The 16,858-nt window shown below is 34.1% G+C and overlaps 3 protein-coding genes across 14 annotated transcripts; 1 reads left to right on the top strand and 2 right to left on the bottom strand.

Moving 5' to 3' along the window:
• The first annotated feature begins 688 nt into the window (after positions 1 to 688).
• On the top strand, positions 689 to 3,111 carry LOC140958410 (remorin-like). 2 transcript variants are annotated; one of them, XM_073415847.1, is made up of 5 exons: positions 689 to 989; positions 1,723 to 1,758; positions 1,860 to 1,947; positions 2,145 to 2,226; positions 2,705 to 3,111. In XM_073415847.1, the coding sequence occupies exons 1-5, from the start codon at positions 827 to 829 to the stop codon at positions 2,897 to 2,899; spliced, it is 564 nt and encodes a 187-aa protein (XP_073271948.1). In that variant the 5' UTR covers positions 689 to 826; the 3' UTR covers positions 2,900 to 3,111. The 2 variants fall into 2 exon arrangements, with proteins under 2 accessions (XP_073271948.1, XP_073271947.1); XM_073415846.1 differs by having other exon boundaries at positions 1,717 to 1,758.
• A 4,341-nt stretch (positions 3,112 to 7,452) lies between these two features.
• On the bottom strand, positions 7,453 to 10,691 carry LOC140960338 (uncharacterized). The gene is made up of 7 exons (XM_073418579.1): positions 10,529 to 10,691; positions 9,375 to 9,537; positions 8,573 to 8,713; positions 8,353 to 8,461; positions 8,153 to 8,214; positions 7,816 to 7,919; positions 7,453 to 7,712 (listed from the first exon to the last, which is right to left on the bottom strand). Exons 2-7 carry the CDS (start codon positions 9,465 to 9,467, stop codon positions 7,613 to 7,615), a joined length of 609 nt encoding a protein of 202 aa, XP_073274680.1. The 5' UTR covers positions 9,468 to 9,537; positions 10,529 to 10,691; the 3' UTR covers positions 7,453 to 7,612.
• Positions 10,692 to 11,396: 705 nt separating this feature from the next.
• Positions 11,397 to 16,418, bottom strand: LOC140960112 (homeobox-leucine zipper protein HDG1-like). 11 transcript variants are annotated; one of them, XM_073418249.1, is made up of 10 exons: positions 16,240 to 16,418; positions 15,139 to 15,198; positions 14,742 to 14,956; positions 14,525 to 14,642; positions 13,743 to 14,420; positions 13,534 to 13,635; positions 13,221 to 13,433; positions 12,417 to 12,591; positions 11,975 to 12,339; positions 11,397 to 11,890 (listed from the first exon to the last, which is right to left on the bottom strand). In XM_073418249.1, the coding sequence occupies exons 2-10, from the start codon at positions 15,196 to 15,198 to the stop codon at positions 11,534 to 11,536; spliced, it is 2,283 nt and encodes a 760-aa protein (XP_073274350.1). In that variant the 5' UTR covers positions 16,240 to 16,418; the 3' UTR covers positions 11,397 to 11,533. The 11 variants fall into 11 exon arrangements, with proteins under 11 accessions (XP_073274350.1, XP_073274355.1, XP_073274352.1 ...); XM_073418254.1 differs by having other exon boundaries at positions 14,742 to 14,953; XM_073418251.1 differs by lacking the exon at positions 16,240 to 16,418 and adding an exon at positions 16,080 to 16,154.
• Between the last annotated feature and the right edge of the window lie 440 nt (positions 16,419 to 16,858).

The raw sequence follows: 16,858 nt of genomic DNA, 5'->3' as shown, positions 1-16,858 counted from the left end.
TTGATTGATTTGGGGAATAATCTTTTGCTTCTAGAAAACTGCCATGTGGAATTTATCTGTGTTCATTTTTATTTTTTTGCACATCGAACAAGATAACGTTCATTTAAATAGTTTTTTCAAATGTTTAAAAATTCTATTATGAACTTTCATTTATCATATTTTACAAATTTATAATTATTTTTTAAAATATTTTACAAACATTATTTTCTATTTGATTCAAATGTATTTTATTATGCATGTCATTCTGTATTTTATACGTGGATTGCTGTGAATCTATATTCATTCTAATTTGAATAATATAATATAAGATAGGATATAATATTAAAAAAAAATTAAATTGAAAATCGGTGGGATTGCCAGTGGCTAGATGTTCAATGGTGCCATATTTCCATATTATTTAATTATTATAAAATTTAGGTTTGACATTTTTGCATTTCTGTCATTTTCTATTATCTCGAAGTTTGGTGCTAACACATATATGTATATCATCATAATATTAATAATATCGACACTTTTCTCATGATATCATGAGATTTATACAGATACTATAAAAAAAAACGTTATTATACAAATAAATAAAATATCATATTAAATTAATTTTTTTGTCAAATTAAATAATAATTAATTAAAGTTATGGGTATATAGTGTGCGTACACGAAGAAGTGGCACATTATCTGAACCAAATCGTCCAGCTACTGTTCTATTTCGAGAGAGAAATACCTTTCTACAAGTCTACAGCCAACCTAGTTTAATCCCTTCTCTCCAAATCCATCCTCACTACGTTTTCTGCCAAAAAGTAAGCAGATAAACGAAGTTTCCTTCAGTGATGACTGTGGTAGAAGCCCAGAAGGTGGAGCCGGTGGCTCCGCCTCCCCCGCCGCCGGTAGCGCCGGTTGGAGCTTCGAAACATGTTGTAGGAGAGAAGGCTGTAGTGCCACCTCCCACCGAAGAGAAACCGGATGATTCTAAGGCTCTTGCCATCGTTGAAAGTAAATAGTTGAACCCACTCTTCTTATCTGTTTGTCTGTTTCTTGTATTTTTTATGTGCATGCTAGTGTTGAGGTGTTGAACTCTTTCCAAATCTCGGGGGTGAATTTGTCGTCTTTGCATGTAAAGGAATAAAGGGTTTTTCTCTGTTTTTCTGAAATATTGGTTCTTGATCTATATATTTGATATCCGATTTGAGGTTTCTTCTTAGGATATTAATGAATGAAGGGTGTGTTATAATTTGGATTGGAACAGGAAAATCAACTGATGGAGTGTTTTGTGTTAAGGGATATTTTGTTATGGGATGGCACTGATTGTTTGTGCTTTCCGCTGAGATGGAATTTTATTTGCTATTGATGAAGTTTATTTTGGTGCTTTTGCTGAAGAGAAATTTTGTTTACTCTGTTTCTTTGTTATAGCCTTTTAAAACTAACCAAAAAGGATAACATGTAGCTCAAAAGGATAACATGTAGCTCACACAATGGAAAAGGAATAAATTTCGAGAAGGTGGCATGTAATCTTGAGTGTCAATATATCCAGTGGATCGATTTATTTTGTGGTTTGAAGTTTTTCTTGATTGCTACAGTTCCATTTCTTCCATGTTGAAGTTGAGAATTACACAGCTTTTTTAAACTTACACTTATGCAGCCTGATAGTTACCTGACCACTTATTAATTTAGCAGATATTTCCTAATTTGTTTTAAATTTTCATTTGGTGTATTGCTGAAGAACCAGCTGAGGTGAAAGAACACGGGGGATCTGTCGACAGAGGTAATCGAGACTGAAATAATTTTTCTTTCTTCTTTCAGTTCTCGTGGGTTTTGAGAAGTGGATGAATCAAGAGAATGCTTAATTCTTTCACCATATTTTAGACTCAGTATTAGCTCGGGTTGCTACGGAGAAGAGGTTGTCCTTCATCAGAGCTTGGGAGGAAAGTGAGAAGGCAAAAGCTGAAAACAAGTGGGTGCTTTCTTAAACACACAAATTTTTAATCTTTTAGCAGTAAAATTAAAATTAGCTTCTCAAAACCGTATACACAAGCATTTAATTAACGACGAGATATTGTCTAGAAGCGGTAATGCATAATATGAATTAAGACGAATGCAAATGAGGATGATGTTGTTGTGGTTTGTATCTACTGAACTATTTATCTACAGAGCTCAGAAGAAATTGTCTGCCATTGGTGTATGGGAGAACTGCAAGAAAGCCAATCTAGAAGCCGAGCTTAAGCAGATTGAGGTAGCTAGTTGTATGACTAACTCCATTTATTCATATGCTTTGTTTATTTTTCTTTTTCAATCAGTCGATCCAAATTCCTATCATTTTTTCCCAATCCTTTCTACCTATTGTAAATAGAGGATATTGATTCGCAAGCATTAAAAATGGATCAAGTTTTCTTTAAAATTTTAATAGCCTTGGATAATACACAAATGTGAGTGCTTTCATAAACAAGCTGTACCTTCTCGTCATTCGTTTTGGGAGAAAATGTGGGCTGTGTTTGGTTTCATTTCTGTCATCTTCAGACGTGTGTGTTTCGAAGTATGTTTATGGAGATTGAATCAGGAAATACGATGTAAGCTTATTTAGTTTTCGGAACAAAATATTCATACTATATATATTAAGAGATGGATCAAATAAGGGATGTAGACAAGTAGTTACCGAGAAAATGCTCTGCCTCTTTATTTTTCTTTCCCCCAAATGTATGGGTGGCCTGCAGGAACAACTGGAGAAAAAGAAAGCAAAATACGTAGAGAAGGTGAAAAACAAGGTTGCTATAATCCACAAGGCAGCAGAAGAAAAACGAGCAACAACTGAAGCCAAACGAGGGGAAGATCTTCTCAAGGTAGAGGAGACCGCAGCAAAATACCGTGCCACTGGAACTGGTCCAAAAAAATTACTGGGGTGTTTTTAAAGATGAAATTATTTATATTTGGAACCGAGGTTCATGTTTGAATAATTTGTATTGTTTGTTTATATCCTTCTTGACCACTGCTTGTGAATAGTGAAATTGTGTATCTAATAGATTTGTGGAAAACAAAACAGTAGTTTCTCTGTACTGTGAAAAGAAAATGTTTTTGTTTTTGTTTTTGTTTTTTCCTTCAATAATGAAAGAGATATTATTGATGTGCTTTCTTGGAATTTTAAAGATTTATCTACGCAAATTTTTTTCAAAAAAGACTAAACCATCAACAATTCAGGTACCATGCAGTCTCATTCCTTCAACACTCTTCTTTGTTTTATTTTAATCTTCTCGCTATTGTTTTTCTCACTATATTACTCGCTGGTTTTCTTTACCAAAAACTTTCTGTACTATATCATTCGATATATTGTGCAACAATATTTTTGCATTGATAAAAATTTAAGCATAAAGTACAATAAATAGAGAGGACGTGGATGAATGAATGATATTTGCATATTAATTTCTGCAAAAAATCTGTTATCTTCCCTTTTCTCTAATGGTTATCAGTAATATCTTACGTCGTTTGGTTTGCTCATATATTTGGAGTACTAGTAAGAAGCACGTGCGATGCACGTAAATACCAATTATATGATAAAAATTAAAATTTTGATTTTCTAAAAAAATAATTTGAATCATTTTGTTATTTATTTGAGTTTAATCTCTTGTTATATTAGACTAATAAATTAATTAATAATTTATATAATTTACTTTCAAATTTTTTGTCAAATTAATATTCCAACGGTTAATTTTATGTTATATAATAAATTATAATTAGCATAATATATAGAACCATTTAATTGAAAGAAATTTTTAAAAAATATATATCCAAATACCACGAATCAATCAAATTATGGACTTTATCAATGCATAAATCATAATCTACATAAACTAAGAACACTAACGATAAATAATGATCAATTTAAAATATATTGACTAACTTATCAAAACAAATTCAAAACTAATGAAATAATAATATTGATAGTAAAATATAACTCATAATATTTCAATTAAATAATATTTAAACACCTACATAATTTTTTTACCTTTTATTTTTATAATTTTATATCATAGATAATTAATTTTATATCATAATCGATCTTTTATAAACTACTTCGATGATGATTAATTTCTTGTTAAATATAATTTTAAAATAATAAATAAATCAATATATGTAATGAAATACACACTTAAATAAGATTATATGGTAAATATCAAATAAAATCTAATAAACTAATACAATATTTATTAAATATAAATTTAAACTACCGGTATGATTTTCACATAAAAATTTAAAATATAACCAAAGAAATAAACTAGCAAAAAAATGTTATTTTTTGTATTTGTTGAATTAGTTAGTTTGATTTCAAAATAAATAAATAAATAAAGATGTTAAAATATCATATGTAAATTAAAGCTCTAATACTTTGACAAATGTTAATCAATTATCATTATAATTTATATTTATTATAAGAATTATGTCATATATTATTTTTATTAAGTATTTTTATGTGTTTAGTACTTATATATGTGTGTACATTGGTAATTATGTTCGTTCACAATTGAAAAACTTTTTAAGTATCCACACTTTTATAGGTAATATAGATATCCACACTTTTATAGGTATATAGATATAGATTATGAATATAACTCAACTTTATTTCTCTCACGTTCGTTTACAATTGGAAAGATCCACAAATTTTTATGTATATATAATGAAATAAAATATGGTTAATTAGTATTAATTAATAAAGTAAGTGTGAAATTATATGTATATAGGATGAAATAAAATGTGGTTAATTAGTATTAATTAATAGGTTAAGTGTGAAATTACCACATATGTTACTTGATAATAGAAATAAGGGAACACATCCACACATTTATATGTATATAGAATGAAATAATTTTTAAAAAAAAATTTAGTATAATGAAATATGACATAATTAAATATTACGTGATTAATTAGTATTAATTAATAGGTTAAGTGTGAAATTACCACATATGTTACTTGATAATAGAAATAAGGGAACACATCCACACATTTATATGTATATAGAATGAAATAATTTTTAAAAAAAAATTTAGTATAATGAAATATGACATAATTAAATATTATAATGAAAAAAAGATAAAAGAAAAAGTCAAAAACACAAAATCATAATCATAAAATGTGGGTAATTAGTATTAATTATTAATTAATAGGTTAAGTGTGAAATTACCACATATGTTACTTGATAATGGAAATAAGTAAACAAGTGAAGGGTAATTATGTCCGTTCACAATTGGAAAACTTTTCAATCATCCACACTTTTATAAGTATATAGATATAGATATAGATATATAGATTACATCGATCCTATTAGTGGACGTCATTTCCGATCTATGCAAGTAGTTTCCCGTTACCTTGCAACGACAGATTCAGGAAGGGCTGAGTGCAAGCCAGATGACAAAGGTCATGCCACCAAGGAGTGGGAGATCAATTTGAAACTGTTAGTAGAATTGTTGATGTTTTAGTCTTTTCTTTTAATTTTTTGACTAAATTTCTCGGCCTTATATAAATCGATTATCGGTTAGAAATATTCCGACATGAACATGTAATATCTTTCTCCAGGCTTCTTAAGCATTGTTTGTTTAATGGCTTGTCATTAGCATCCTTCAGATATCTTTCCGACAATAACTGAAAGTCCATTTCTGCAGTGCCACAAGATATAAAAGCATATCAATGAGAACAGCCGCATGCATGCACAAAACATTTGTTCATTGATGTGGATTTCTAGCAAGAATGTAGCAACTATCTAATTCTAACTTAAGAATTGTACTCTTTCATGTAGTCAGAACTGGAGCTTGCTGCCTTCCCAAAAGGTACTGCAACAAGCAATGATAATTATATTTGCCAGAGGAAAATTGTTTGGAACAAAGAGCAAAAGTAGATAATTCTCAAGCCGTGGAGCTTTATGATAAGCTACAATTTTTAAAAACTGTGGTCACATAATATCTTTGGTGTGATCAACGTTTTTATTTTTTCATGTCTTATTTTCCTTGTGAAGTAATAATTGACGCAGGCTCAACAGACGCAAGAATGAAGATAAGAGATTGGCTGTCAATCATGTCGAAAGTATTGTTGTCGAGGATCAAACCTTGCAATCAGGTGCATGAGATATCAAACAATTCCTTCTTTATTAATATAATGCAAGTTTTCTATGTTCATATACGGACTGTTGCAACAAAGAAATTTCTTCATGAGGAGTAGGCGGCCACCGGGTTTTGCTTTATTACGGGGTCAGAACGTTTTCCCATTAAAATTGGTTTTAAGACGGAGGTTAATGGTTTGGAGGAAGGAGAAAAGGAAGATTCTTCATTTGTGGTTCTTCAAGACACACCACCAGAAGTTAACAAAAGCGACGAAAAGCTAGGCACAAGAACTAGAGGAAAAGATTTACCAATAAGTGGTCACATGAACAACCTACCTCGAAGAGCTTCCAAGAGACTCACTCGTGCAGAAGCTGATTTATCACCGCAAGTAAAAACAAGAAACAAAGCTAATGCAGAAGCATGTGACGCGGAGACTAGTTCTGATGAAAAAGCTGTAAAATGTGATACTGCGAAATAACATTCTATGAAGTGGATAAGAGTGAATCCAACGAATAAGAAGCTGAATGATCATATGATATAGTGCCCAGTAGACATGATGAAAGAATTGGAGAACATCTTGATTCCTCTTTGAACGACTTGTTGATGGATCCATTCATTGAATTTGCTATCAAAACTCTCAGCGGTGTTATACTTATTGAAGACATGAACGAAGTCAAATATTGTCCAGTGACTTCCAATCCTTCACCACACCAAATTTCTGATTCTGGTTTTTTTCAGTTTTGCCTCCTGGGGATTTGTGGTCCGACCCATGTTTCGAATTTGCAGTAAAAACACTCAAAGGTGAAATTCCTGTGGAGTGTAGCTCAAATATTCGGGTTTTATTCGAGCAGCCTTCAAGCTCATCAGGATCCAGCTATTGTAATATCACAAGTTTAGCACAGTTCAGGCTAAACAGCTTCTGCCCATCGAGTTATTTGTATAATGATACTTTTACTGCATGAGACTTCTCAAATAAGCATACAATTCCCCTCATTCACCACATGAAAAAAAAAGGATAGCCGGCTTTGTTGATTTGTATCTTTACACAGTTTCTTGATGCAGGCGTTTATCTTGGTGTCTTGATGTAAAAACCTTGGTACATACTGGAATTCTTAATTCTCAGCTTAGCGCTGCAGTTTATCTCCACTTTCCTTTTGCAACTCCATAATTTAAAACTAGTGCTCAGTTGTGTTTTTTCCCTATTCCAATCAACCTTAATTCAAATCTCATACTGTAACTGTGTGGATATTTGCTCGATTCGGAAAAGCCACCAGTAAGAATGTGCACCAAGTACATAGTATCAATGACAAAACTATATGATTTCCTTGGGTTTATAGAAGTAGAGGACAATTGACAAACTCCGGGACAACAGATAATTAAATGAAAAAGGTTAAAAATGGAAGCTCTACATGGTCCGTTAGTTTGCAACAAAGAAATGTTCAGGAGATGTAGGTACTTGGTCAAATTATATATATGATGCAATTTGGATAGTGATGTATGTACGAAAGTTACAAAATGGAGTTCTATACAAGACTTTCAAACAACGTTAGAGCCTGCACGAACCCTCAACGTTTCACTTCTCTTGCTTCTCTCCATAGCATCTACCAGCCAGTTCACACTTTCTTTTATTCCCAACCTGCAGTAAGATTCCAGAACCGTTTTACCAAGGAGAGGGCACCGAACTCCAAGTGCGGAGTAGCATTCTGAATAATATACATATTCAAAATCTTAGCACTTACCCATCAAATGCAGAAACAGATTGAAATGTATAAACTCTCTCGTCCAATTTCTTGAGGTCCAGATATCGAGCAAGTTCATCAGATGAAACAGCTTCTTCAAGATCCTGAAAATACACAAGTTAATAAACATGTAGCTCATTAGTAAACGTCGTCTACACTTTCCTTTTCTTTTTAAATCATGGCCTTTTGGCCCTTTGACCATTTTAGAAGAGAGAATGCAGAACAAGAAGCTTAAACATGACTGGTTGTGTAGAATTATCGGATTTATCCATCCAGTCTCAGATTTTGTGCCAATATTTACTAATACTGCTATGTGGGATGGAAAGAATAGCTTTACCTGTTTGTTGGCTAATATCAGTAGTGGAGCTCCTTGTAGATCCTCATGCCAGAGAACCTTTTCTGAAAACCAGATACAAATTTATTGTAGCATCAGGGTTGTAGTTGAAAAAAATTAGAAAATACATTAAACATGCTCATGCCAGTAACATATTTATTCGTTTCTTAAGTTCACAGGCATCTTCACCCTGACATATTTACCAAGTGCAGATTTCGAATCTTCAAAACGTGATGGAGAAGCAGCATCAACTACAAAAATCACAGCATGTGCCTCTTCATAGTATTTTTCCCAAATAGAGCGAAGACCAGGCTGGTTCACATAAGTCTTGCATCAGGACATTTTCCATAATGAAAATTTAGGATTTTTTAAATAAGTTCCAAGTCAAATAAACCAGAATAGTCCAGGTGTCGCATTTCAAACCTGACCTCCCAGGTCCCAGAATACGAGTTTTGTGTTTGACACTTCGACACGACCAATATTTAGTCCAACAGTTGGAACAATCCGATCTGGAGGAAGACCTTCCAAGTTTGAATACTGTGATTTAAATCTCTCCAGTAACGTCTACGGAATCATAATGTCAAAAAGAGCTCAAAATAAAGATATTCTAAAAATAATACAGCTGTTGAATTTTAAAATAAATGCTGCCAATATTCATGTGAGAACATGACTATAAACTAGAAGCCACTGAAAATCTCTGATGAAAAAATAGACGTCCCAAGGACAAAATATCTAGGAAAATGATTTAACAAACAATGAACTAGGCTAAAACTATTGCTCATGGAACTCTTGTTTGGACATCTAAAATGACTTTGAACTAGTAACTGAATAGTTTTATTCACAAATGCAGGAGCATCATCAATTTCACAGGATACGAATCAGCTTAAATCATCTGTAGCTTTATTTGTTTTCATATATCAATGGCAGAATAAAAAACATTGACGGGGCGTCTGACACTATCCTCTTATTCACACTGTAGGAAAAATATACAGACCCACATAAAACACAACTCCATTTCTCGTATAAGTACATGTTTTTCATCGTATAAGTAACATGTTTTTCACCAAACCACATAGAAATATATTATGATAAGAGCACATTGGAAAGACAGCATGCCTAACAGCATATCTGACAGCAAATGATTCAGTTCCATCAAATCATGAGGCTAAAATAACAAGTCGGAAAGAAAAATTAAGGTGAATGAAAGAACAGTTGAGCATATTACCGTTTTTCCAGCCTTGTCAATTCCAAGTATAAGAACATGAAACTCCAACTTACTGAAAGTATACTTCCACAATCCATAAAACAGTGAAAACATCTCTATCTATTTTTGAATTTTCTGTTTCTTCTTTGTATGAATCCCCAGAATTCAAATTCCACAATATAAACTGCAGATAAAGAAAAGCCATCTGTTATCATTTAATACAAAATATGGAAGAGAGATTATCCTTAAGATCGGACTAGAGTGAAACAATTCAAGAGGGAACATCTTCCACATCAACCTAAAATTAACTTAGTTCGAGTTTGGAATTATGAATTTCAAATCCATGGATTTCAAATATATTTTTGTCATTAAGATAAGTAATACCACAAACTTCAAATTCACCCCTTATATATTTATATAGTATTTCAAGTTCATTAGTATGAATTACAAGTTTACTCAATAATTGTATCATTTAAAATTCATTCTACTTTGTACTACTAATGTGTAAATAATCAAGGTGTTGATTTAATATTTAATCAATTATTTTATTATAAAGAATAAAACTATAATTGAAATCCATGAATATGGATTTCAGATCCATCCCTCCAAGTGCACTCTGGTTGCGTTCGCATTTATGGATTTGACGTGCAGGAAGGGATTTGATAAGAGTAAATAGCAAGTCGCCCATAGATTTTCTTCAAGTAGTTATAGTATGTGTTAATGCCAAAAGAAATATTCTAAACCAAGGGATGATTTCTAAATATTCCCAAAATGCACCCACTCCTCAAACGCAAAATCCAAGAATCACATCCTAGCACTGAAATTTTTTTCTACAAACCCATGGCCATGATACCTAAAGATCCAATAAATTAAAACGAAAAAAAATAACCAATAAATCTAAACCTCAATTGAAAACTAAATCAAGAATTGGAGAACACGTTCCTGCAACACGGGCTTCATCCAGATCCAAGTCCATAACAACAATAAATCTAACCACGTCTTAAAAAAATACACGAATCAAAACAATAAGCGAATTCAATTGATCGTTTTAATATGGAAACAACAAGAAACAATCGAAATCCAGGATTAAGATAAGGCATTCAACCCTGTAAAAATCAGATAATTACGCATATCATCGAGAAAATAAAACTGAAAAATGCGAAAGAATGGCGTACTTTTTTGTGGGTCTGGGTGAGTGATCGTGGAGCTCTCTATGTTTTCCCCGATTGACTAAGATGGGGACTATGCTGCACAAAATTTCTTCCCTTTTAGTCAGCGGTCGGGCACGACCAAGATCGCAGCGAACCCACTCGGAAAGGTGAATGGGTCACATCCATCTCATTTGGCATGCAATTTTAAAAATAATTTTATTAAATTCCTTTTCTAGAAATTTTTTAATAAATTAAAGTAAATTTTTTGTTTGACCAAGATTTTATTTTCAGTTTCTAGATTTTTGTTTTTATCATTGTTTAAAGTTTATAAGTTTATTTCGCAGAGAAAAAATTTATGGCAAAAACTTGTGTGAGACGATCTCACAGATCGTATTTTGTGAGACGAGTCTCTTATTTGAGTCATCCATGAAAAAATATTACTTTTTATGCTAAGAGTATTATTTTTTATTGTAAATATCGGTATGATTGACCCGTATCACATATAAAGATTCGTGAGACCGTCTCACAAGAGACCTACTCAAAATTTAAATGGTTAATTTGACCTTATCCCGTGAATATTATATAACTGAAACATAAAATTTTAAAAAATCTTTGAATAATTAAGTTACATATATTTAATAAGTATAGGAAAAGGAACATGATCGGAGGTAATAAAATGATACAATTTATAACATATATATTGTCACGAAGAACGGCTAAAGTATGAGATCGGGATAAAACTATAGATAAATCAATTTTTTTTTATCCCGATTGGTTGAACTAACAATGAATTAAAGTAAAGATCAGACAACAAAATAATTCAAGGCCACCTTTTTGTCTTCATAATCAACAAGAAGCAAACATATTTCAATACAAGCAGCAACTTGGTTTAGCAAGAGATTTAAGTCAATACCCGAACCACAAAAATAGCTACGAGGTTCACCAAAAGGGTTCGTTCTTGACTTGAATCCATGACAAAATACGTCCGTTTCATGTCAACCAGAGCTGGTTTTTCTGTTGCATGGTGCATCAGTTGCAATGGAGTCCAGTTTTGATACCGTGAAGGGTACGAGCAATCAGGGATTTGACGGTGTCGATGGATTCCATTGTTAGCTTGGCTGCTGGCAGGTTGTTCACCAGTATCTGGAACCCTAAAGTCAGAAAAGAACCACCACCGTCATTGGCACCCGGGGGCTTGCTGGAATCCGGGAAACAGTCAGGTAAAATTGCGAATCCAGATGGCAAGAAAGACAAGTTGGAAGAATCGCCCCCACTCATCACCATATTCATTCCGGAAATTTCAACTGCTGCGTGAACTATTAGTGATCCTGAAGAATCAAAGAAAGTGTCTTGCAAAATCAGCACCCCGTTTCGGTTGGTAGTAGCCTGCCAAGTGAAGATCAGATCAAATTTCAAATGAAGGAAAGATTTTACGATGCTCTCAAATCGAATTCAACGAGGATGTCTCACATTGCCTCGGAGGATAGAAATACAATTGCCAGGGTCCTGGCTTTTGGGAATGTACAAAATTTGCTGTGTTGGCCCATCTTGGGATAAGACATCCCAATGGACTCGGGCCTTTTCATCCTGTAAGAAGTCAAACAAACGTATTGGTGACACCGGCATCCAAACACTTGTAGTAGCACTTAATATGACACCAGATGGCTCCCCCAAGTCACCATAGCTCTTGCGCATAGCCAACTTCGTATCATCGGTATTAATTTCAGATTGCACTATCTCCCACTTGTGAACCGTGGAACAAACGCCAGTACAGAAGTTTCGAGTCATTCGTTGCGCCAGTTTTGCTAAGCTCTTCTTACCACTCAGAGTAAGCGCTGGAATACAGCAAACGTGTTAGTATACTGCAATATAATTATTAAGCAAGGAAGAACAAAAAGTGTACATATAGTACCCAAATTATTTTCTGTGGGGACAGGAGAAGACATGAGTGTAGCAGCAAGCTCACATTGCCTCTGCAGGATTGAAATCCATTTCTGGGCGCCAAAACCTATTCCAGATCTAAGTAATGGCTTGTAGATTTCGTGGACAGCACTCTCATCATATTCCGTGTGCTCAATCCAGGTAACCTGAAATTTGCTTTTCAAAGTCATAAGCCTTTTAATGTCTAATAAAAAATAAATTTATGATATCTAACATAACGAAACAGTGAAAAGAGTGGTGACATTCGAGGTTGCACAATTTTTTCCCAGCAGTTACATGAGAGACGGTCAAGTTTTTGACATCTTAAGTAAATTTAAAGAACGTAAAGTTGAAGCAAGAAATATCTTACCGTCCCCATTCAATATATGAAGTGCTTATCGATTCAAACACAATGTTAGAAAAGATAATTAAAAGCATAAATTAATATATTTTTTATTTCAGAAGGTGATCATCCAAATATCAAGAGAGAGATTCCAACACCACATTCAACCAAATGAGAATGAAAAAGTTCGAACTAATTTGTGTTGTGGGAAAGAATGGGAACTGAAACAACATCTCTTCAGCTTAAACATAATATTATCTTTCCTAGATGGTTATTCTCATGAAGTGGTAATCCTTAATCCTTCCAAGATGAATACTCCAATTACTAAGATTTATGTTCTATAGAAACTAAAGAGAACAATCTGAAATTAACTATACATAGGTTGACAAAAATTGGTCAGCGTTGCACGTGAACATGAAAATCCATATAAAAATCTTTCTTGGTCTCAAATACCTTTGAACTACCATTTGACATGTCTTGCACAACTATACCGGAAGGCAACCTCCTGCAATTGACATATGCATTTACACTTGGATTTTGGAAGATGGTGTCAATGGACACATCAACTACAGCCCAAATGTCCTCCTTATGCTGCTTGCAGAAACGAAGAAACTTTGCTTGCCGAACAGGTACCAGAGGTGATAACACTTGGAATTCAGCTTGCATCTGAACAGCAAATATAATTAAGTAACTATTTCATATTCATTTTTACCTTTTCCTTTTGTTTTACAATGGGGTGAGCCAGGCAGAAGGTGGAATACCATACCAGTAGCAGTGCACCGTTTCTTTTTCCACTGGAGCCACAAAAAATCACATCAAGAATTGAGGCACTGCCGATGATCCATGGAAACATTTCTGTCCAACGATTCTACATAAAGTAAAGTAAATCATGTCCATGAGATTAGAGCAAAAAAGTCATACAGGTCACGAATTGAACTAATTGGTATATCAACAAAACAAGCCGCAACAACTTACCACATCCAATAAAGTTTCTATGATGGTCTCGCAGTCTAGAATTATTGTACCAGTAGATCTTGTTGCTTCGGTCATAAAATTATTGGAACTCACACCTGTGCATGGGGAAAATGTCTTTCTGTACTCCTCAAGGTTCAATGTTTCTCCACCTCCTTTCAAGCTTTGGAACCATAGAGGGCTGTCTAGTTGGGATAACTTTATCAGCTCATTCATTGCAGCCAATGCCAGATCAAAAAACACGGATTTGTTGAAAGGAACATCGATACTACTCATGCCCATCGTAAGTCCACTTGGGGGCCCCAGAGGAAATGCACTTGAAACTCGATCGCCAAAATCAAGTCCTAAGGGCAATTGAGATTCCGTATAATTTAAAGCACAGAATCCATCCCTTACGACACCAAGATCCAATCTTGAGTTTCCCATTACAGGGTGTATAGAACCGGCAGGTGTACCCAAGATTTTGTTTGCCAAGACTCCAAGTCGATTAAGCTCATCTTTTAGCCGTGCATTTTCGATCATTAGATGGTGATGCTCAATAGGCACTTCACCAAGAATAGCTGGGCTACCACAATTGTTGCACATTGGGCCTCTCATTGCTTCCTTCATAGTAATGTTCTCAATGCGGAGCTTATCATTTTCTTGTTTTAGGATTGAATTTTCATGACGCTCTAATTGGGTCTGCATCACAATTTTAAATCAGTCAACTTGTTCATGAAGCAGTTTTATCGATGGAAACAACGTGAATTTAAAATAAAATTGAAGCCATAACATTGGTAAATTACCTTGATTTGAGTCCTTCTATTCTGAAACCAAAATTTGACCTGCCTAACATCCAATCCTAGTCTTCTTCCTAGTTCTAATCTTGATTTCTCGTCAGGATGAGGATTCTCCTTGAAACAACTATAGCGACCAACAAAATTCAGCAAGTGCTACCAGTTGATGATGAATCCAAAACTATTAAAACCGTATCAATATTGGAACAAAAAGAGTAAAACTTACGCCTCGAGTTCTTGAATTTGAAAAGGAGTATGTCTATGATATTTCTTCCTTTTTGATGACTTATTGTCAAGAGTTTCTTGATCATCACCTGATGCAGATTCAAAGTTATCACTTGCAGGGCTCCCAAACTCATCCTCCCTTGTCTTTCCCATGAAATTATTGTCAAAACTTTTCACCATCAACCCCATTTCCCCAGTATTCTCCCTCTTTGGCTGCTGCAGGAGAATCCCACGAAATATAACCAAATCACAAAACCAAACGACAACTATTACAGAAACATCTCCCAGAATATGAAGAACCCAAGAACAAAGTAAAGGACAGATATAATTCAGAACCCAAAACACTTTTTTTTAATGCACATACAAGGGTAAAAAGGAAGAGAAGAAATGAGACATACCAGGGCAAGAGAAAGGGGCGAAGGGTTAAAGATTAGTTGAGGAGAAGATGAATGAATCATCTGCAGAGGATAAGACAGAGAGTTATAAGGCTTTGGGTTGAATAAACCATCAGCCACCATTGTACAATACCACTGTCGTCACTTAGACCTCTGCTATTTTTGAAAGTGAAATCTCCAAACTCGTCAAACAAAGTGGACAAATGTAAATATATAGAAATATGAAAAGATAACCAACCACTTTTGCTCTTCTACCAAGAAAAAGGCTAAAGACTCGAACTTGTATTGTCCTACAGATTCTCTACATAAATAACCTAACCAATGGAGCTCTATTTCTCAAGGTTTCATCTAATCACTCTCCACCTAAAGATAGCAAGTTCTTCCTCAGAATTAAAATCACATAAATGATCATGTAGCAACATTTATACCACACGCTAAAGCCTAACAGCCCATAGCACGAGCATTCACTGTTCTTTTTGCCTTCTGGACATTTGCACCCTCAACGTAAGGCGATGAATTTATTTCACCAACCCAACTCACAACAAAATTTAAGAATGAACAAACGGGGTTGGTAAAAGACGACGCTGCTCCCTTATTACAGTCTCGTACTGGTTTCACTACTCTTGGGCCCTCTTCAAAAACCCTAGTTTCTTCAATCTTTTCATTTAACAAAGTTTTAGGTTTCGACTATTTTAGCTGTCGTACTCCTATTCCCCAGTAAATTAATAAAGAAAGAAAATGGGGCATTCGATTTCAACGGCAAGAACTAATGGGCAAAAGGACTTCTGGAGAAACAAGAAAACCTTACGAGCACAAACCTCACACACGCCAAATACAGACTTTTCAAAATCTTACTCACACACAAAAGGCCAGAAAACACATCGTTCCCAACAAAAGAAAACGACCCTTTTGATTCTTTAGCCTTTCTCTCCATTTTTTATTACCTGTTTCCGATTTCCGAAATCATGGAATAGAAGATACCAAAATCATGGAAGTACTTTGTTAAAACAATAAAAATTCAAAAAAAAAAATCAGCTTTGTGGGCCTCCTTTTCCTCGAAACAATCATTTAATGATCAAACGAAGCAGTTGTTAGCTGACTTACGGTGGACTTCGATGGCGCATATGGAATCGCGTCAGTAAAGTTCTCTGGTTCTTTGTTTTTTCACTTTTTTCGTTTTCAGTTTCTTCCCTATATCGAGGGACCCTTTTCAATTCTCTAGATCGATGAAGAGATCGAAGTCGCGGTATGTAACAACACATGCAAATTTTTTTTTAAAAAAGAAGAAAAATACTGTAAGAAAGTACGAAAGGGGAATAGATTATTATAGTATGTGACAGGTGTCTACAGGCGGGATTCACAATGGGCCCCACCTTTGAAAAATAGCGTGTGCAGTGTCTATATGATCCCCACACGCTCGTCTTACAGCGAGTGCGTTTCACGATACTAATTCAATGTCACATAATAATAAATAAAATATGATAATTATTTAAAAAAATGAAATGATTTATATGCTAGTCTTTCCATTATATTCAGAGAGAGGACAATGAGATTGAGCGGGGTGAAGATGTCTTCTCTGTACTCACTTTAATCTTAGTTTTTTCTAATTGAGAATTCTCCATTTTATTTTTGTGGGGATTAAGTTTTCTGTCAGATCTAATTGACTTAGAAAGTTTTTATCCCAACTTTACAGATATTATATCTTCATTTTAGTCTTCGTCGT

The sequence above is a fragment of the Primulina huaijiensis genome, chromosome 15 (genome assembly GCF_012295235.1).
Source record: "Primulina huaijiensis isolate GDHJ02 chromosome 15, ASM1229523v2, whole genome shotgun sequence".
NCBI classification, from domain to species: domain Eukaryota; kingdom Viridiplantae; phylum Streptophyta; class Magnoliopsida; order Lamiales; family Gesneriaceae; genus Primulina; species Primulina huaijiensis.
The sequence above is the reverse complement of the archived record's forward strand: the minus strand, read 5'-3'. Positions and strand labels throughout refer to the sequence as shown.